A 21,827-nucleotide genomic window follows, 5' to 3' on the forward strand; every position below is an offset into this window, starting at 1 on the left:
TTTCCAAGATTGCGAAGCCAATGAAGGCATTGTTGAAGAAGGATACCAAATTCAAATGGACGGGGGAATGTGAGGCAAGTTTTCAGGAGTTGAAGAAACGTTTGACTACAGCCCTAGTGCTGATTCTGCCAGATATACGCAAGGACTTCCAAGTATATTGTGATGCTTCACGCTCAGGACTTGGAGGTGTACTTATGCAGGACGGAAGAGCTGTTTCGTATGCATCCCGACAGCTTCGACCGCCTGAGTTGAATTATGCTACCCATGATTTGGAGTTAGCAGCCGTAGTGCATGCACTCAAGACTTGGAGACATTATCTTATCGGAAACCGCTGCGATGTGTACACGGATCATAAGAGTTTGAAGTACATTTTCACACAGAAGGAGCTGAACCTCAGGCAGAGGAGATGGTTGGAGCTTATAAAGGATTATGACATGAAGCTTCACTATCATCCATGCAAGGCCAATGTCGTAGCAGACGCTTTGAGTCGGAAGAGTTACGTCAACACCCTCGTGAGCGGAGGAATGCCAAAGGAGTTAGCAAAGGATCTCAGGGAACTACATTTGGAGATTGTTCCTAGAGGTTTTGTTGCAGCAATGGAAGTTCAATCTACCTTGTTGGGAAAGTTAGCCCCGTGATTTGTAGGACCATACCGAGTTCTGGAACGTATGGGAGAGGTTGCCTACAAGTTGGAATTACCTGAAGGATTGTCAGGAGTTCACGATGTGCTCCACGTTTCTCAGTTGAAGAAGTGCCACGCAGAGATGGCCGATATACCGCTAAGAGATACAGTGCCCCTGGAAGCAATTCAGTTGGACAGTGATCTGACCTATGAGGAGAAGCCGGTCAAGATTCTCGAGTTTGCCAGCCGAGTTACACGCAGCAAGGTTATCAAGTTTTGCAAAGTTCAGTGGAGCCACCATACCGAGGATGAAGCCACCTGGGAAAGAGAGGATGAACTTCGCAAAGATCACCCACACCTATTTTCTAGCCAACCCGAATCTCGAGGGCGAGATTCATCTTAAGGGGAGTAGGTTTGTAACATCCCAAATTTTCAATTTGGAATGTTATACATAGGTCATTCAAGCATCTCATATTTTATTGCATTTCATTTTGCGATCCTCGAAAATTCTAAGCAACTCAAGGACCCTCGGAGAGAGTTGGGAATTTCACAGTTTCATATTTGAATTTTACCGAATATCAAAACGAGGATCATTTGTTTTAATTATTTTTCTCTCTAAAAATATTTCGTATTCAAAATATCTGAGAGGGGATAATATGACTTACCCAAAATAATGAAATATTGGAGGAAAAATATTAAAAACAAATAAACATTTTATTTGGGATTTTATTGCTATTTTATTTGCATAGGAAAAATGCGCGTTTTCAAAATTGCATTATAGGCCCAAATAAATGTTTACCTTGTCCGGCATAATTTTAGAGGACAGGGAAAATTTATTTTGGGATTTTTGGAGTCCGTTTAGTATTTCTTTTCTTTCTTTTTCTACACGTCGGATTGTTTAAAAAAAACGTGTAACCGACTCCGGGCCGTACCCGACCAGGACACCTCGGGCCGGCCTTTTTAAGCCGCGACCCCGGGGCCCCGATAGCCCAGCTGCCCCGCGCCTCCTTGCAAACCCTAGCCGCTCGAGCCGCCGCCGCCGCCGTTGCCCGCCGCCCGCACCGCCGCCGCCCGTGAGCCGCCCCGCCGGAGCCCGCCGCCGCCTCGCCGGAATCCCGCCGGACTCGAGGTAGCCGCCGCCGGTTTTTCTTTTAAAACCATTCGGTTTTTTTATAAACCCTAGTTCATTTTTTAGATCGGTTCGTCGGTTTTCTCGGTTTAGTTTATTTAGCGGACGTTCGTCCGTACGTTCGTTTTAACGAACGGTTTTCGCCCGTTAGTCGCAGACAGCGAACGTACGTTCGTTAGCCTGTTCGTCAGTTTTTCTTTTTTCTTGGGTTTTTCACGATTATTTTCGACCGCGATTTCTGATCCGATTTTCGTTTTAGTTTATCTTTTCGCTCGTTTATCGGAATCAGGTGATTCAAGCGCCTAGATCTTTGTCTCGAAGCCCTCTTTCTGCTTAACCAACTTGAACAAGATTTTGATACTGTAAAATTTGACTTTAGTCCAGATTAGTAAACGGATCTTGTTTCTTTCGCAGTTTGAGTATCGTTGGTCTGTTTGATTTGATACTTTTTGCAAACCAGAGTTCTTAAGTTGAACTTTCTGGTTAGATCTTCTTATTCGAGTTTTACCCGTGCATCTTCGCTTGATTGCTTATGTATGCTATTGTTTGTTGGCGATAGAATTCCCGGAGTGCAAAGCGTGCTACTACGAGTCTCTAGGTTTTGCGGATCGTCAACAAGACAAGTAACACATTGATCATACTCTTTTCATACCCAGTTTTTATGCATTAGTTCCAATCCTCAAACGCTGCATGATTAGGATGTGATTATCTTGTGGGTTGGGAAGTAGTTGATGAGGTGGAACCTATTACCTGTTTTATTATCAAACCCTCGGGAGTTACTTCTACGTTATGCTTATATTGCCATGCTATGCTCGTAGACATGGATTGGGCTTGAGTGCATCCATGACAGATGTGAGTTGTTAATTAATGGTTCAACTTTAGGTGGCTACTTTAATACACATCTGGGTGGATTGCTTGTTTGGGCACCTGGGTAATCCAGTGTTGTCCTAGGAGATCCCGGGGCATCTGCGTGATCATTCTACGGTCCGCCACCCAGGCTCAAAGGGATCGTGAGATTTTTCATGCTAGAAACTTCTGTTTGCAGCCACAAGCTATTATGGGCTCTAACATAGTTTGAGTAAGTTGCATGACCTCTTCAAGTGGTAGGCTAGATGATGTAGAGGGATGTAGGTTGGTACTGTCTACCCGGGGTTAGAGTTAATGCTTCTGAAAGACTGTGTCTCGGTCATCCGTTTCTCAAACACCATGTAGTGCGAGAAATCTAACGGAGGAGATCGAGTCTTGTGGGGAAAAGTGGGCAAACCTCTGCAGAGTGTACAATATAATCATGGTTAGCCATGTCCCCGGTTATGGACATCTTGAGTATCTAGTACTTGGATTATCCTATCGTATCTCATCACTCTAAATTAATATTTTGGGTTGTTAATGATTACTTTAATTGGGATTGAGATGGGGGTACCATTCTCAATGTTTCAACCACCATGATAGTCAAATAAAATTTATTACTTTGTTGTAGGGAAAAATTTGCTTTTCGCAAAAACCATATAACCATAGAGCCTTCACCAGCCATATATGCATGTAGTGATAGCATTTATTCTGTTCATTGCTCTACTGTGTTACATTGCCAACATATTCCATGTGCTGGCCCGTTTTCGGGCTGCAACGTATTATGTTGCAGACTTTTCAGACGAGGAGTAAGGTTCGCTAGGTCGTTGTCGTGCAACTCAGCTATGTCGTTGGAGTTGATGGACTCACTTTATCTTCCAAGCCTTCCGCTGTTATCGTATTTGATGGCCTTAGGCCATATTTATTGTAATAAGTTCTCTTCTGAGATATTCGATGTAATAAGTGTGTGATTGCCACTCTGTTATAAATACATCGAGTACTGTGTGTGTCAGCATTACCGATCCAAGGATGACACTGAAGCACGGAGACTTGACCGTTTGAAGTCGGGTCGCTACACGATGGTGACGATTTCCCCCTCCCGGAGGGATGTTTCCCCGGCAGAACAGCTCCGCTGGAGCCCTAGATTGGTTCTGCCCAGGTTCCGCCTCGAGACGGCGGCGCTTCGTCCTGAAAGCTTCCTCATGATTTTTTTCCAGGGCAAAAGACACCTTATACCAAAAGATGGGCATCAGGGGGCTGCCAGGTGGCCCACGAGGCAGGGGGCGCGCCCACGGGGGTAGGGCGCGCCCTCCACCCTCGTGGACAGGGTGTGGCCCCCCTCAGGTGCTTTCTTCGCCCAATATTTTTAATATATTCTAAAACTGACTTTCGTGGAGTTTCAGGACTTTTGGAGTTGTGCAGAATAGGTCTCTAATATTTGCTCCTTTTCCAGCCCAGAATCCCAGCTGTCGGCATTCTCCCTCTTCATGTAAACCTTGTAAAATAAGAGAGAAAAGGCATAAGTATTATGACATAATGTGTAATAACAGCCCATAATGCAATAAATATTGATATAAAAGCATGATACAGATTGGACATATCATGCCACTGTTGGGGAACGCTGTATTTCAAAAAATTTACCTACGATCATGCAAGATCTATCTATGTGATGCATAGCAACGAGCGGGAGAGTGTGTCCATGTACCCTCGTAGACCAAAAGCGGAAGCGTTAAGTAACGCGGTTGATGTAGTCGAACGTCTTCGCGATTCAACCGATCAAGTACCGAATGCACGACACCTCTACGATCTGCACACGTTCAGCTCGGTGACGTCCCTTGAACTATTGATCCAACTGAGGCCGAGGGAGAGTTTCGTCAGCACGACGACGTGATGACGTCGTGCTGACGGTGATGATGAAGTTACCAACGCAGGGCTTCGCCTAAGCACTACAACGATATGACCGAGGTGGAAATCTATGGAGGGGGGCACTGCACACGGCTAAACAATCAACTTGTGTGTCTATGGGGTGCCCCCCTCCCCCGTATATGAAGGAGTGGAGGAGGGGGAGGGCCGACCTCATGGGGCGCGCCCAAGGGGGGATTCCTACTCCTAGTAGGAGTAGGTTTCCCCCCTTCCCTAGTTGGAGTAGGAGAGGAAGGAAGAGGAAGAGGGAGAGAAGGAAAGCCCCCCCCAATTGGGATTGGGCTTGGGGGGAGCGCGCCTCCCACTTGGCCGCCTCCTCCTCTCTTCCACCATGGCCCATTAAGGCCCATTAACTCCCCGGGGGGTTCCGGTAACCCCCGAGTACTCCGGAAAATGCCTGAACTCATCTGAAACCTTTCCGGTGTCCAAACATAGCCTTCCAATATATCGATCTTTATGTCTCAACCATTTCGAGACTCCTCATCATGTCCGTGATCATATCCGGGACTCTGAATAACCTTCGGTACATCAAAACACATAAACTCATAATACTGACCGTCATCGAACGTTAAGCGTGCGGACCCTACGGGTTCGAGAACTATGTAGACATGACCGAGACTCATCTCCGGTCAATAACCACTAGCGGAACCTGGATGCTCATATTGGCTCCCACATATTCTACAAAGATCTTTATCGGTCAAACCGCATAACAACATACGTTGTTCTCTTTGTCATCGGTATGTTACTTGCCCGAGATTCGATCATCGGTATCTCAATACCTAGTTCAATCTCGTTACCGGCAAGTCTCTTTACTCGTTCCGTAATGCATCATCCCGTAACTAACTCATTAGTCACATTGCTTGCAAGGCTTATAGTGATATGCATTACCGAGAGGGCCCAGAGATACCTATGCGACAATCGGAGTGACAAATCCTTATCTCGATCTATGCCAACTCAACAAACACCATCAGAGACACCTGTAGAGCATCTTTATAATCACCCAGTTATATTGTGACGTTTGATAGCACACTAAGTGTTCCTCCGGTATTCGGGAGTTGCATAATATCATAGTCATAGGAACATGTAAGTCATGAAGAAAGCAATAACAACAAACTAAACGATCATAGTGCTAAGCTAACGGATGGGTCATGTCAATCACATCATTCTCTAATGATGTGACCCCGTTAATCAAATGACAACTCATGTCTATGGCTAGGAAACTTAACCATCTTTGATTAACGGGCTAGTCAAGTAGAGGCATACTACTGACACTTTGTTTTGTCTATGTATTCACACATGTATCAAGTTTCTTGGTTAATACAATTCTAGCATGAATAATAAACATTTATCATGATATAAGGAAATATAAAATAACAACTTTATTATTGCCTCTAGGGCATATTTCCTTCAGTCTCCCACTTGCACTAGAGTCAATAATCTAGTTCACATCGCCATGTGATTTAACATCAATAGTTCACATCACCATGTGATTAACACCCATAGTTCACATCGCTATGTGACCAACACCCAAAGGGTTTACTAGAGTGAGTAATCTAGTTCACATCGCCATGTGATTAACACCCAAAGAGTACTAAGGTGCGATCATGTTTTGCTTGTGAGAGAAGTTTAGTCAACGGGTCTGCCACATTCAGATCTGTATGTATTTTGCAAATTTCTATGTCTACAATGCTCTGCACGGAGTTACTCTAGCTAATTGCTCCCACTTTTAATATGTATCCGGATTGTGACTTAGAGTCATCCAGATCGGTGTCAAAGCTTGCATCGACGTAACTCTTTACGACGAACTCTTTATCACCTCCATAAGCGAGAAATATTTCCTTAGTCCTCTAAGGATAATTTTGACCGCTGTCTAGTGATCTACTCCTAGATCACTATTGTACTCCCTTGCCATACTCAGGGCAGGGTATACAATCGGTCTGGTACAGAGCATGGCATACTTTATAGAACCTATGGCTGAGGCATAGGGAATGACTTTCATTCTCTCTCTATCTCCTGCCGTGGTCGGGCTTTGAGTCTTACTCAACTTCACACCTTGCAACACAGGCAAGAACTCCTTCTTTAACTATTCCATTTTGAACTTACTTCAAAAACTTATCAAAGGTATGTACTCATTGAAAAAACTTATCAAGCGTCTTGATCTATCTCTATAGATCTTGATGCTCAATATGTAAGCAGCTTTACCGAGCTCTTTCTTTAAAAAACTCCTTTCAAACACTCCTTTATGCTTTCCAGAAAATTATACATCATTTCCGATCAACAATATGTCATTCACATATACTTATCAGAAAGGTTGTAGTGCTCCCACTCACTTTCTTGTAAATACAGGCTTCACCGCAAGTCTGTATAAAACTATATGCTTTGATCACACTATCAAAGCGTACATTCCAACTCCGAGATGCTTGCACCAGTCCACAAATGGATCACTGGTGCTTACACACTTTGTTAGCATCTTTCGGATTGACAAAACTTTCTGGTTGCATCATATACAACTCTTCTTTAAGAAATCCATTAAGGAATGCAGTTTTGACATCCATTTGCCAAATTTCACAAAATGCGGCAATTGCTAACATGATTCGGACAGACTTTAAGTATAGATACGAGTGAGAAACTCTCATCGTAGTCAACACCTTGAACTTGTCGAAAACCTTTTGCGACAATTCTAGCTTTGTAGATAGTAACACTACTATCAGCGTTCTTCTTCCTCTTGAAGATCCATTTAATCTCAATGGCTCGCCGATCATCGGGCAAGTCAATCAAAGTCCACACTTTGTTCTCATACATGGATCCCATCTCAGATTTCGTGGCCTCAAGCCATTTCGCGGAATCTGGGCTCATCATCGCTTCCTCATAGTTCGTAGGTTCGTTATGGTCTAGTAACATGACTTCCAGAACAGGATTACCGTACCACTCTGGTGCGGAACATGCTCCGGTTGACCTACAAGGTTCGGTAGTAACTTGATCTGAAGTTTCATGATCATCATAATTAGTTTCCTCACTAATTGGTGTAGGAATCACTAGAACTGATTTCTGTGATGAACTACTTTCCAATTCGGGAGCAGGTACAATTACCTCATCAAGTTCTACTTTCCTCCCACTCACTTCTTTTGAGAGAAACTCCTTCTCCAGAAAGGATCCATTCTTAGCAACGAATATTTTGCCTTCGGATCTGTGATAGAAGGTGTACCCAAGAATTTTGTTTGGGTATCCTATGAAGATGCACTTCTCCGATTTGGATTCGAGCTTATCAGGTTGAAACTTTTTCACATAAGCATCGCCGCCCCAAACTTTAAGAAACGACAGATTAGGTTTCTTGCCAAACCACAGTTCATATGGTGTCGTCTCAACGGATTTAGATGGTTCCCTATTTAATGTGAATGCAGCTGTCTCTAATGCATAACCCCAAAACGATAGCGGTAAATCGGTAAGAGACATCATAAATTGCACCATATCTAATAAAGTATGGTTATGACGTTCGGACACACCATTACGCTGTGGTGTTCCAGGTGGCGTGAGTTGCGAAATTATTCCACATTGTTTCAAATGAAGACCAAACTCGTAACTCAAATATTCGTCTTCGCGATCAGATCGTACAAAACTTTATTTTCTTGTTACGATGATTTTCCACTTCACTCTGAAATTCTTTGAACTTTTCAAATGTTTCAGACTTATGTTTCATCAAGTAGATATACCCATATGTGCTCAAATCATCTGTGAAGGTCAAAAAATAACGGTACCCGCCGCGAGCCTCAACACTCATCAGACTGCATACATCAGTATGTATTATTTCCAATAAGTTAGTTGCTCGCTCCATTGTTCTGGAGAACGGAGTCTTAGTTATCCTGCCCATGAGGCATGGTTCGCAAGCATCAAGTGATTCATAATCAAGTGATTCCAAAAGCCCATCAGCATGGAGTTTCTTCATGCGCTTTACACCAATATGACCTAAACGGCAGTGCCACAAATAAGTTGCACTATCATTATTAACTTTGCATCTTTTGGCTTCAATATTATGAATATGTGTATCACTACGATCGAGATTCAATAAACCATTTATATTGAGTGTATGACCATAGAAGGTTTTATTCATGTAAATAGAACAACAATTATTCTTTGACTTAAATGAATAATCGTATTGCAATAAACATGATCCAATCATATTTATGCTCAACGCAAACACCAAATAACATTTATTTTAGGTTCAACACTAATCTCGAATGTAAAGGGAGTGTGCGATGGTGATCTTATCAACCTTGGAATCACTTCCAACTCACATCATCACCTCGCCCTTAACTAGTCTCTGTTTATTTTGCAACTCCCGTTTCGAGTTACTACTCTTAGCAATTGAACCAGTATCAAATACTAAGGGGTTGCTATAAACACTAGTAAAGTACACATCAATAACATGTATATCAAATATACCTTTGTTCACTTTGCCATCCTTCTTATCCGCCAAGTATCTAGGGTAGTTCCACTTGCAGTGATCATTTGCTTTGTAGTTAGAAGCACTCAGTTTCAGGCTTGGGTCTAGATTTAGGCTTCTTCATGGGAGTGGCAACTTGCTTGCCATTCGTCTTGAAGTTCCCTTTCTTTCCCTTGCCCTTTTACTTGAAACTAGTGGTCTTGTCAACCATCAACACTTGATGCTTTTCTTGATTTCTACCTTCGCCGATTTCAGCATCACGAAGAGCTCGGGAACCGTTTTCGTCATCCCTTGCATATTATAGTTCATCACGAAGTTCCAGTAACTTGGTGATAGTGAATAGAGAACTCTGTCAATCACTATTTTATCTGGAAGATTAACTCCCACTTGATTCAAGCGATTGTAGTACTCAGACAATCTGAGCACATGCTCACTGGTTGAGCTATTCTCCTCCATCTTGTAGGCAAAGTACTTGTCAGAGGTCTCATACCTCTCGACTCGGGCATGAGTCTGAAATACCAATTTCAGCTCTTGGAACATCTTATATGCTCTGTGGCGTTCAAAACATTTTTTAACTCCCGGTTCTAAGCCGTAAAGCATGGTGCACTAAACTATCAAATAGTCATCATACCGAGCTTGTCAAACATTCATAATGTCTGCATTTGCTCCTGCAATAGGTCTGTCACCTAGCGGTGCATCAAGTACATAATTCTTCTGTGCAGCAATGAGGATAATCCTCAGATCATGGACCTAGTCCGCATCATTGCTACTATCATCTTTCAACATATTTTTTTCTCTAGGAACATATCAAAAACAAACGGGGAGCTACATCGCGAGCTATTAATCTACAACATAGTTATGCAAATACTATCAGGACTAAGTTCATGATAAATTAAAGTTCAATTAATCATATTACTTAAGAACTCCCACTTAGATAGACATCCCTCTAGTCATCTAAATGATCATGTGATCCAAATCAACTAAACCATGTCCGATCATCACGTGAGATGGAGTAGTTTTCAATGGTGAACATCACTATGTTGATCATATCTACTATATGATTCACGCTCGACCTTTCGGTCTCTAGTGTTCGGAGGCCATATCTGCATATGCTAGGCTCGTCAAGTTTAACCCGAGTATTCTGCGCGTGCAATACTGGCTTGCACCCGTTGTATGTGAACGTAGAACTTATCACACTCGATCATCATGTGGTGTCTCGGCATGACGAACTTTCGCAACGGTGCATACTTAGGGAGAACACTTGTACCTTGAAATTTAGTGAGAGATCATCTTATAATGCTACCGTCGTACTAAGCAAAATAAGATGCATAAAGGATAAACATCACATGCAATCAATATAAGTGATATGATATGGCCATCATCATCTTGTGCCTTTGATCTCCATCTCCAAATCACCGTCATGATCACCATCGTCACCGGCTTGACACCTTGATCTCCATCGAAGCATCGTTGTCGTCTCGCCAAGTATTGCTTCTACGACTATCGCTACCGCTTAGTGATAAAGTAAAGCAATTACATGGCGATTGCATTTCATACAATAAAGCGACAACCATATGGCTCCTGCCAGTTGCCGATAACTCCGTTACAAAACATGATCATCTTATACAATAAAATTTAGCATCATGTCTTGACCATATCACATCACATCACAACATGCCCTGCAAAAACAAGTTAGACGTCTTCTACTTTGTTGTTGCAAGTTTTACGTGGCTGCTACGGGCTGAGCAAGAACCGTTCTTACCTACGCATCAAAACCACAACAATTTTTCGTCAAGTATGTGCTGTTTTAACCTTCAACAAGGACCGGGCGTAGCCACACTCGATTCAACTAAAGTTGGAGAAACTGACACCCGCCAGCCACCTGTGTGCGAAGCACGTTGGTAGAACCAGTCTCGCGTAAGCGTACGCGTAATGTCTGTCCGGGCCGCTTCATCCAACAATACCGCCGAATCAAAGTATGACATGCTGGTAAGCAGTATGACTATCATCGCCCACAACTCACTTGTGTTCTACTCGTGCATATAACATCTACGCATAGACCTGGCTCGGATGCCACTGTTGGGGAACGCAGTAATTTCAAAAAGTTTCCTACGCACACACAAGATCATGGTGATGCATAGCAACGAGAGGGGAGAGTGTAGTCCACGTACCCTCGTAGACCGTAAGCGGAAGCGTTATGACACCGCGGTTGATGTAGTCATACGTCTTCACGATCCGACCGATCCTAGTACCGAAAGTACGGCACCTCCGCGATCTGCACACGTTCGGCTTGGTGACGTCCCACGAACTCTCGATCCAGCTGAGTGTCGAGGGAGAGCTTCGTCAACACGACGACGTGATGACGGTGATGACGAAGCTACCGGCGCAGGGCTTCGCCTAAGCACTGTAACGATATGACCGAGGTGGATTATGGTGGAGGGGGGCACCGCACACGGCTAAGAGATCAATGATCAACTTGTGTGTCTATGGGGTGCCCCCCTCCCCCGTATATAAAGGAGGGGAGGAGGAGGCCGGCCGGTCCTAGGGGGCACGCCAAGGGAGGGGAGGAGTCCTCCTAGTAGGAGCAGGACTCCTCTTTCCTAGTCCAACTAGGAGGGGGAAGGGGAAGGAAGGAGAGGGAGAGAGGGAGGGAAAGAGGGGGCGCCGCCTCCCTCCTTGTCCAATTCGGACTCCTCAAGGGGGGGGGGGCGGCCAGCCCTAAGGCCCCCTCCTCTCTCTCTCACAAGGCCCATGTTGGCCCATTAGTTCCCCCGGGGGTTCCGATAACCCCCGGCACTCCGATAATTATCCGGTGACCCCCGGAACTCATCCGGTGTCCGAACATAGTCATCCAATATATCAATCTTTATGTCTCGACCATTTAGAGACTCACCGTCATGTCCGTGATCACATCCGGGACTCCGAACTACCTTCGGTACATCAAAACACATAAACTCATAATACCGATCATCACCGAACGTTAAGCGTGCGGACCCTACGGGTTCGAGAACTATGTAGACATGACCGAGACATGTCTCTGGTCAATAACCAATAGCGGAACCTGGATGCTCATATTGGCTCCCACATATTCTACGAAGATCTTTGTCGGTCAAACCGCATAACAACATACGTTGTTCCCTTTGTCATCGGTATGTTACTTGCCCGAGATTCGATCGTCGGTATCTCAATACCTAGTTCAATCTCGTTACCAGCAAGTCTCTTTACTCGTTCCGTAATGCATCATCCCGCAACTAACTCATTAGTCACATTGCTTGCAAGGCTTATAGTGATATGCATTACCGAGAGGGCCCAGAGATACCTCTCCGACAATCAGAGTGACAAATCCTAATCTTGATCTATGCCAACTCAACAAACACCATCGGAGACACCCGTAGAGCATCTTTATAATCACCCAGTTATGTTGTGACGTTTGATAGCACAGTAAGTGTTCCTCTGGTATTCGGGAGTTGCATAAACTCATAGTCATAGGAACATGTATAAGTCATGAAGAAAGCAATAGCAATAAACTAAACGATCATAGTGCTCAGCCAACGGATGGGTCTTGTCCATCACATCATTCTTCTAATGATGTGATCCCGTTCATCAAATGACAACACATGTCTATGGTTAGGAAACTGAACCATCTTTGATTAACGAGCTAGCCAAGTAGAGGCATACTAGGGACACTTTGTTTTGTCTATGTATTCACACATGTATCAAGTTTCCTGGTTAATACAATTCTAGCATGAATAATAAACATTTATCATGATATAAGGAAATATAAAATAACAACTTTATTATTGCCTCTAGGGCATATTTCCTTTATGAAGTACACTCTTTCAAGGACGAGGGAGTACTTGATCCATTACCAACCCTCCACACGAGGCCTTTCTTGAGCAACCGAAGACCATAAGTGATTGCTTGACACGAAGATGAGTCATTGCCCAAAAAAACTGCATCTTCAAGTTTGCCTTCGGGGTAATACCTGGATTTAAGCAACCGGGCGCAAAGGCTATTCGGACTATCAATAAGTCTCCATGCTTGGTGCGCTAGGAGTGCTTGGTTGAAGAGCCTGTAATCATGAAAACCAAGTCCACCTTTGCATTTGGGTTGAAGCAAATAATCCCATGCCTTCCAATGTACTTTCCCGCGCCCTCTTTTAGACCCCCAATAAAAGTTCCTAACCATTCTCGTTAGGTCATCACAAACAGAAACCGTAAGCTTATAAATACCCATAATGTAAGTTGGGACAACTTGGGCCACTGACTTAATTAAAACCTCTCTGCTAGGTTGTGCAAGCCACTCAACTCCCCATTCATTGGATTAACCTCTTTGTGAGACTTGCTTGCAAATTTTGGAAACACCCCTTAGTCATACACCCTCCTGGAGTAGGGAGCCCAAGTATTTCTCTTCAAACGCTGGCATAGTGACATTTAACACAACCCTAACATCCTCCTGGTTGGCCACCAGGCATTCTTGGCCAAACATAATTGAACATTTATTAAAATTCAGACTTTGTCCCGTGGCACTTCCATATAAGTCTAACACCCCCTTTACCTTTAGTGCTTGATCATGGATAGCTTCAAAAAATAACAATGTATCATCTGCAAATAGCAAATGTGAGATCCCAGGTGCTCTACGACAAATTTTGATGGGAGTGATATTTCCAACATTAACCTCATGTTTCAAGATGGAAGATAGACCGACAGCAACAAATAAGAATAAGAATGGTGATAATGGGTCACCTTGCCGTAGCCCTTGCGACGGGTGCAAACGAATCGAAGAGGGTTCCATTTAATTTAACTGAATACCTCATCGATGTGGCGCACGCCATTATCCAGTCCACCCAACGATGAGAGAAACCCAACTTTGCATCATTTGTTTCAAGAATTCCCACTCAACTCTATCATATGCTTTCGACAGATCTAACTTGTATGCACAAAAAACTCTTTGACGGACGCGGGTCGTAGCAGCGTGGGGTGCCGGTGATAGCATCATTTGTCCATGCTCCGCCCTGCAACACGAGAGATAAGCTTAGAAGCCCCATCTTATGGTTTGAAATTTGCCAAGCTAATTCTCTCGAAAAATCACCGCAAATCCCCCTGCTCTCCTTCCACGTCTTCGTAGAGATAAGTTCAGAAATCAAAGATGACATAAACAGAAAGAGGAAGGCGATTCTCCCTATGAAGTATGATGCGCATGTTTGCCATACTCAAAAAGTTTGCACTATGACATTTGTATTCGGGGGCGGTGTTCACGGCGTCCGTAGAGGCGGAGGGTACCTGGGCGTCGCCGTCAACGCTCAACAAGGGTTGGGCGGCATCGGCAAAGTTCCAACAAGGCCTGGGCTATGGCTGTGGTGGTTGGGAGCGGGAGATGGAGAGAATGAGGGCAGGATCGTGAAAATACGCCGGGCCACTCGTTCCCATTTCCTGAAGCTGACATTAGAAAAGGAAACACGAAAGGGACTTAATAGTGATATATGTACTCCTAGTAGTAGCAGTTTTCTGGAGCAGATATGGTGGTCGATTCAGGCCGTTTGATCGCATGGCATGGCATGCATGCCAATTGTCAAGAGGCGCATCAAGCTGGGCGGAGACAGAGAAAGGGAGCTCGACAGAGACGTTAGCATACCATAATGTCTCTTCTTTTTAATCAAACCCTGAGCCGAGTTGAGCTGGAAGTGTGACAGTCAGTGGCGCCCATGATTTGTGAGGATGATTACCGCTCTGGGCTCTGGGGTTTGTAACGGAATCATTGCCGACAGAAAGGCACGCGGCTTCCAACGAAAAGCGCGCCCTCCTCCTGCCCGCGGCACTCCGGCTGCCTCCTTGCCTGCCGGTTAAACTATCCGGCCGCTGCTCTGGTCCGCCCCGCGCCGTGCATAGTAAACAGCCACTGGACCAACCAGGGTTACCGATCGGCGTGGGCACTTATACATTACACACGCTTGATAATTGCTGGATCGGCGTACATGCCGGTACGTGCGCGGTACTGCACGACGGACGCGACGCAACCACCACCAGACCACCTAATCATCATCATACCGAGGCATGTACCCAGCACGTACACGCCTGTCGTGGCGTGGTGTATTTGTAATGTAATGTAATGTACCGCACCCACTCCGGCTGTCCTGCGAAACATACTAGTACAGTACAGAGGCTTGACGACGGAGCAACGTCGCGGCCGCCGTGCCGTGGTGCGCTCCAACGAAGGAAGGAGCAAAAAAGAGTGGGGAACAGCGGTCCGGACAGCGACCGAGCCCGCGTGCCGCCGATCGCCAGCGAGCCGGAGGAGGAGGAGATTCCCGCACACCCACCACCCATCTGCTCTGCCGCCCATACGCAGCCAGCGATCCACCCAGACCTGCCGCTGCGCTTTGCCTTTGCAGCCGCGCCTCGATCTGGGCCACACGCGCACCACGTCGCCCTTTTACTAAACCCGATCTCCACCATCATCATCTCCCGTCTCCCCTGACCCTAGGCTTGGAGGTTTGACCCCTCCCTCACCCCCGGAAAGAAAGCAGTTTTTCCGCCTAGATTTCAGCATTTTTCCCAGGTAAACCCCCCGTCCCGGCGCACCGGACCAACCGGACCGGACCGACGTCAATCGTCAGGCCATCGCCCGGCCGGCGCGCAAGTACCAGCGAAGTGGCAGTTGGTTCGCCGTGGCACCCGCACATTAACGCGCGCCACCCACCGCCACCTACTCGCCTCACTCACCGGTTAACCCCCTCCCTTTCTTTCTTTGGACTATACTTAGACCTCATCACTGCCACTCTCCACCGGAGCCGATCCTCGCCCGCACCCCGGAGGAGGAGCTAATGCGCGCCGTGCCGCCGCCGCGATGACCCCCGCCAGCCGATCCCTCGCCCCGCTGGCGCTGCTGGCTCTGGCAGTGCTGCTGCATTGGGCCGCGCCGCAGGCGCTGGTGGAGGCGGCGACTGCGGCGGAGCGGCGGATCCTGCTGGACTTCAAGGCGGCCATCACCGCGGACCCGGACGGCGCGCTCGCGTCCTGGAAGCCCTCGGGCGACCCGTGCGCGGACTTCGCGGGGGTGTCCTGCGACCCGGCCACGGGCGCCGTGCAGCGCCTGCGCCTCCACGGCACGGGACTGGCGGGCACCCTCGCCCCGTCGCTGGCGCGCCTGCCCGCGCTCGAGTCCGTCTCGCTCTTCGGGAACGCGCTCTCCGGCGGGATCCCGCCGGGCTACGCGTCCCTGGCGCCCACGCTGCACAAGCTCAACCTCAGCCGCAACGCGCTGTCGGGCGAGATCCCGGCCTTCCTCGGCGCCTTCCCCTGGCTCCGCCTGCTCGACCTCTCCTACAACGCCTTCTCCGGCGAGATCCCGCCGGGGCTCTTCGACCCCTGCCCCCGCCTCCGCTACGTCTCGCTCGCGCACAACTCGCTCCGGGGCGCCGTCCCGCCCGGCATCGCCAACTGCTCGCGACTCGCCGGCTTCGACCTCTCCTACAACCGCCTCTCCGGCGAGCTCCCCGACCAGCTCTGCGCGCCGCCGGAGATGAACTACATCTCCGTCCGGAGCAACGACCTCTCCGGCGGCATCGACGGCAAGCTCGACGCCTGCCGCAGCATCGACCTGTTCGACGTCGGGAGCAACCGCTTCTCCGGCGCCGCGCCCTTCGGCCTCCTCGGCCTCGCCAACATCACCTACTTCAACGTCTCCTCCAACGCCTTCGACGGCGAAATCCCCAACATTGCCACCTGCGGCAGCAAGTTTTTATACTTCGACGCCTCTGGCAACCGGCTCGCCGGCCCGGTTCCGGAGAGCGTGGTGAATTGCCGCAACCTGAGGGTGTTGGATTTGGGGGCGAATGCTCTTGCCGGAGACATACCGCCAGTTATCGGGACACTGCGGTCGCTTTCCGTGCTCAGGCTCGCCGGCAACACAGGCATTACCGGTTCAATTCCTGCCGAGCTTGGAGGAATTGAGATGCTTGTCACACTCGACCTTGCCGGCCTTATGCTCACCGGAGACATTCCGGTGTCCCTCAGCAAATGCCAGTTCCTGCTCGAGCTGTGAGTGTTTGTTCAGTACTCAGTTTCACCCAATTCATCCAATGTTTTGATGTGTGACTAACTAAATCAAATTATTACAGGAATTTGTCTGGCAACAAATTGCAGGGAGTGATCCCGGACACGCTCAACAACCTGACTTACCTCAGGATGCTTGATCTTCACAAGAACCAGCTCGACGGGGGCATTCCGGTGTCGCTTGCTCAGCTCACCAACCTTGATCTGCTAGACCTCTCGGAGAATGGACTGACTGGGCCAATCCCCTCAGAACTTGGGAACCTCTCTAAGCTGACACATTTCAACGTGTCCTTCAACCGTCTTTCCGGCATCATACCTTCTGCTCCGGTCTTGCAGAATTTCGGCAGCAGGGCCTTCATGGGAAACCCATTACTATGTGGACCGCCATTGAACAATCTGTGTGGTGGACAGCGAGCAAGACGATTGTCTGTCGCTATCATAATCGTCATTGTCGCTGCAGCGCTTATACTTATTGGGGTCTGCATTGTTTGTGCTATGAACATTAGGGCCTATACAAGGAGGAGTAAGGAGGAGCAGGAAGGGAAGGAGGACGAAGAGGTGCTCGTCTCCGAGAGCATATCCGTCGGATCTCCAGGCCAAAATGCCATCATTGGAAAGTTGGTGCTCTTCACCAAGAGCTTGCCTTCAAGGTATGAAGATTGGGAGGAAGGAACTAAGGCATTGGTTGATAAAGACTGCCTTGTTGGTGGAGGGTCAGTTGGCACGGTGTACAAGGCCACCTTTGAGAATGGGTTGTCCATTGCCGTGAAGAAACTGGAGACACTCGGAAGTTTGACAACCCAGGATGAGTTTGAGCATGAGATGGGGCAGCTTGGTAACCTCAATCACCCCAATCTGGTCACATTCCAGGGTTACTACTGGTCGTCCTCGATGCAGTTGATCCTGTCGGAGTTTGTGACCAAAGGGAGCTTGTATGACCACCTCCATGGGAACCGTCGTCGTGCGTTTTCCCGAAGTAGTAGCGGAGGTGAGCTCTCCTGGGATCGGAGGTTCAAGATTGCGCTTGGAACGGCGCGTGCACTCGCATATCTTCACCATGACTGCCGACCACAAGTCTTGCATCTCAACATCAAGTCTTCAAACATAATGATAGATGAAGAATATGAAGCCAAGCTGTCTGACTATGGATTTAGAAAGCTGTTACCTATTCTAGGTAGCTTTGAAGTGAGCAGATCTTATGCTGCCATCGGGTACATTGCCCCGGAGCTAGCATCCCCGAGCTTGAGATACAGCGATAAGAGCGATGTATTTAGCTTTGGGGTGGTGTTGCTTGAGATCGTGACAGGGCGGAAGCCAGTGGAGAGCCCTGGGGCTGCTATACATGTGATTTTGCGCGACTATGTCAGGGAGATACTGGAGGATGGTACTAAATCGGACTGCTTCGATCGGAGCCTGAGGGGATTCATTGAAGCCGAGTTGGTCCAAGTGCTCAAACTAGGCCTGGTATGCACTTCCAACACACCATCAAGCCGACCAAGCATGGCGGAGGTGGTGCAGTTCTTGGAATCTGTTAGGACTAATTCTTGATGTTCTGCTACCTGGAACATAGTAGCAGAATAGGATGTTAAAACAGGAAAAGGGTTTTCTGATTTTTTTAACAGATGAAGATCACATTTCTTCTTTAATTCTTTATTATTATTGTGGCCCCAGTCCTTTTGTAAATGTGTTTAGATTTGTCTGCTCATTATTTATAGTTTTTTTAGAATTGCTTGCTGAATAAATGGCTATTTTGGTTGAATTACTGATTCCCCAGGATCTCCTCTTACTAATTTTGTACCAAGTAGATATCCTCCTTTTATCTATGCATGCATGCAAAGTGCCAATGCAAGAGCGACCGCTCTGATTGGGAAATGGAAACCTTTTATCTTCATGGTCAGACCTAAACACTCCTTTATTGGGAGCCAAAGAGGAGTTGTTACTGTCCAATGGTGTATCAACTATCAAGCTTGTAGCTGCAGGTTCAGCAAAGGGAACAGTTGAACTAACATTTTTGAAGCAGGGGCAGCTCATCTAACCCACAATACCCTCTCCTACATATACCAGCACCAAATACAAGATTTTCAGCAGTCCAGATTTCATTCCCAACCCACACATTCCAAATGGCCGAGGAGTTCGAGCTGCCTGAATTCAACCCGAGGGAGCGCGCCAAGCAGCAGATTTCGGTGCCATTTCTGTGGGAGGTGAAGCCCGGTGCGCCGAAGAGGGACTGGGCGATCTCCAAGCCGGCGCCCACGGTCTTCTCATGTCCATCCCCGGTCAAGCTTGTTGTCAGTGTGCCATTCCAGTGGGAAGAGAAGCCTGGGAAGCCCCTACAAGACATGTCACGCTTTCATGCACCGTCCGATCGTCATGCCGGCTTTTCGGTATCTCCTTACTCACTGAACCCTTTTGTGGCCGAGGATGATGAAGAGTACACGCTGGGGTTCGACCTGGAAGCGTTCGGGTTTCCAGACGACAGCAAGGCGTCCACCGGCGCCGCGGATTATGCGGACGGGTCGAGCCGCCATGGCGCCTGGTACTCGTTTTCAGAGTCAGAGGACTACAGCAACTCCAGCGGGAACACCTCTTCCCGGGAGTCCCAGTTCCCCCGGGCGCCGTCGGAGCGGAGCTGGGAGGTGGCCAACGATGACGACCATGAGCTGACCAAGCCGCGGAGCCCTCTGAGGAGCGCGTTCACGCTGGAGGAGCTCATGATGCTGAGCCGCAAGCTGGGCGGCGGGCAAGGGTTCCCGGCCGATGTGAGGAAGAAGAGCCTCTCCCCCTCGCTGTCCTCTGTGGTAATAATGCCGTACACACTTTTTACACTGAGCTTTGCTTGATTAGTAGTACATCTGCACCAGTTAATAATTAACTGGACACATTGCACTGTGCCCCCAACTGCTCCTGTTAATGGGCAGTGATCTGTTTGTCTGTCCCTCATGTTGCTCTGCTGTTCTTTTCAGGAGCTCATCAAGAAGTTTTTAATTGTGTGTTCTTAGTGGGCGGCTCCGTGGCTGTTGCGGCACATGGACGAGCTGTACCGTGTGTGCATGTGCGTGTGAGTGAGATCCCTGGCTGTGATTGATCGAGGAAGAAGCTCTGCGAGGTTGGATTGCTTGCTTGCTTGCTGGGAAGTAGAAGCCTACTGGCTGTCCTGCGTGCTGGTGTTGTACTGTTGTGTTGTGTCTCTGAAGGAAGGAATCTTGTACTCTTTTCCCGGTGTTTGTTTCAAGATAAACAAACACTGGATTTCTTTTTGTGTATCAGCTTGCTGTTGCTTCTTTTATATGTGGAGATTCTGCTTCTTGTTCATTTGTGCATCTGTTTGTATGAGATGGAGCAACAAAGAATTTGCGGTGGAGTTTTTTTGCAAGTAGGTCGATCTGTTTTGTTAAGGAGAATGTATATGCACGTGCACATGGTGAGGAAAGGAAGATGAACCTAAGTTCTCGTTCATATTCAGCAATCTTTTATGTGCGCAGCCCAACACTAAATTGTAGGATTTTTTAGTAGGATATACAAGGGAAATGATGATAAAAATACTGAAGGTAATCCAGAGACAAGGCTGTTGGAATTTGGAAGAAATATAAAGATGAAGGATAATAAAAAACAAGATGTTATTATTTTTTGTTAAAAAATGTCGCTAGAAGGAGGGCTCGAACCTCCGACCTTGTGGTTAACAGCCACACGCTCTAGCCAACTGAGCTATTCCAGCTTTGTTGGCTGTTGCTCTAGCGAAGGTTTAATATTATATGATCTACGTCCACGATGTATATTTCCACTCTTAAATACCCAACAACAAAGCTACCAGGGCACTATTTGGCGCGGGCGCATGTGCATCACCGCAGCCGCTGACACAAATTGCACTGCAAAGTGTCAAATACCATTGCCACAGGCACGAAGCATTTTAAATTCTCCCTCAAATCTTCACAACTCTCTAAAAATCATTATTTTTATTTATCTAAATAGTCCTTCCCTAGAAAGAATTAACTCCACAAAACATGAGGGTAAGGCATCTCCAGGTCTTGGATAATTCGATAACGGCAACTCATTAGCATTGTACAAACCATAACTAAACATTTCATACATACTACAATACGACCAAATCTACGTCAAACTAGCGCTTTGATCGATCTACATACTAGTACATGCTAAATACTACGTAGCTCTATTTACCGTGTAGGCGGTTAAGGCCCTGTTCGGTAATCACCTGCTCCCGGAATCCGCGGAACGGGGAAACTGCAACTCCGCCAACTCTGCTCCGCTCCCGGAGTTGTGGAGTGGAGTGATACCGAACAACGCCTAAGATACTCATCAAACTCCGAACCGAAGCCACTGTCCTAGTAGAAGGATGAGTTGAAAGCGGATGGGACGTCGATCACCCCACGGGAGGGCGCGATCTTGTTGTCTTGACGGTGGCTAGACCAGATGGCTTCTTCTCCTTCTCATTGTCCTCTGAATCCTCTAGCAGCTCGTTGAGCTCACTGTAGTACGCGTTGTTCTCGGCGTCATGGCAAGCGAGCTCGGCGCGGTTGTCTTAGACCGCGCACTCATCTTGGACGGATCCAAATAACGCCGTGTCGATAGCGATGTACTCGTGGTCGATGCACTCGGCCTCCCGGTGCTCTTCCGTCACCTTGTCCTCCAACTCTTCCGCTCGAGGGACTATACCCCCATTTTCCAGGGAGCGAGCTTCAACGGAGGCGGCGTCGCCCGCGTCCCAAAGAGGCGTACAAAGACGATGTCGTAGTCACGCGCCGTCTCCTTTGTCATGTTGAAAGTCCCGAGCCACCGGCGGCCGAAGTCCTTGCA

The 21,827-nt window shown here is 47.4% G+C and overlaps 2 protein-coding genes and 1 non-coding gene across 3 annotated transcripts; 2 read left to right on the forward strand and 1 right to left on the reverse strand.

Annotated features, from left to right (window-relative positions):
• The first annotated feature begins 15,429 nt into the window (after window positions 1–15,429).
• LOC109762897 (uncharacterized) lies at window positions 15,430–18,774 on the forward strand. The gene is made up of 2 exons (XM_020321787.4): window positions 15,430–17,000; window positions 17,081–18,774. The coding sequence occupies exons 1-2, from the start codon at window positions 15,808–15,810 to the stop codon at window positions 18,561–18,563; spliced, it is 2,676 nt and encodes an 891-aa protein (XP_020177376.1). The 5' UTR covers window positions 15,430–15,807; the 3' UTR covers window positions 18,564–18,774.
• Window positions 18,775–18,885: 111 nt separating this feature from the next.
• Window positions 18,886–20,329, forward strand: LOC109762895 (uncharacterized). The gene is made up of 2 exons (XM_020321785.3): window positions 18,886–19,813; window positions 19,979–20,329. Exons 1-2 carry the CDS (start codon window positions 19,136–19,138, stop codon window positions 20,012–20,014), a joined length of 714 nt encoding a protein of 237 aa, XP_020177374.1. The 5' UTR covers window positions 18,886–19,135; the 3' UTR covers window positions 20,015–20,329.
• Window positions 20,330–20,656: 327 nt separating this feature from the next.
• On the reverse strand, window positions 20,657–20,730 carry TRNAN-GUU (transfer RNA asparagine (anticodon GUU)). Its single transcript has one exon. It is a non-coding gene; the product is annotated as a tRNA-Asn (tRNA).
• Between the last annotated feature and the right edge of the window lie 1,097 nt (window positions 20,731–21,827).

The sequence above is a fragment of the Aegilops tauschii genome, chromosome 4 (genome assembly GCF_002575655.3).
Source record: "Aegilops tauschii subsp. strangulata cultivar AL8/78 chromosome 4, Aet v6.0, whole genome shotgun sequence".
Taxonomy (NCBI): Eukaryota; Viridiplantae; Streptophyta; class Magnoliopsida; order Poales; family Poaceae; genus Aegilops; species Aegilops tauschii.

Bases quoted from the DNA above. Each gene is read 5' to 3' on its own strand.
- LOC109762897 (XM_020321787.4), top strand. From the start codon at position 15,808: ATGACCCCCGCCAGCCGATCCCTCGCCCCGCTGGCGCTGCTGGCTCTG. The intron at 17,001-17,080 runs GTGAGTGTTTGT...AAATTATTACAG, and splicing joins TGCCAGTTCCTGCTCGAGCT to GAATTTGTCTGGCAACAAAT.
- LOC109762895 (XM_020321785.3), top strand. From the start codon at position 19,136: ATGGCCGAGGAGTTCGAGCTGCCTGAATTCAACCCGAGGGAGCGCGCC. The intron at 19,814-19,978 runs GTAATAATGCCG...TGTTCTTTTCAG, and splicing joins CCCCCTCGCTGTCCTCTGTG to GAGCTCATCAAGAAGTTTTT.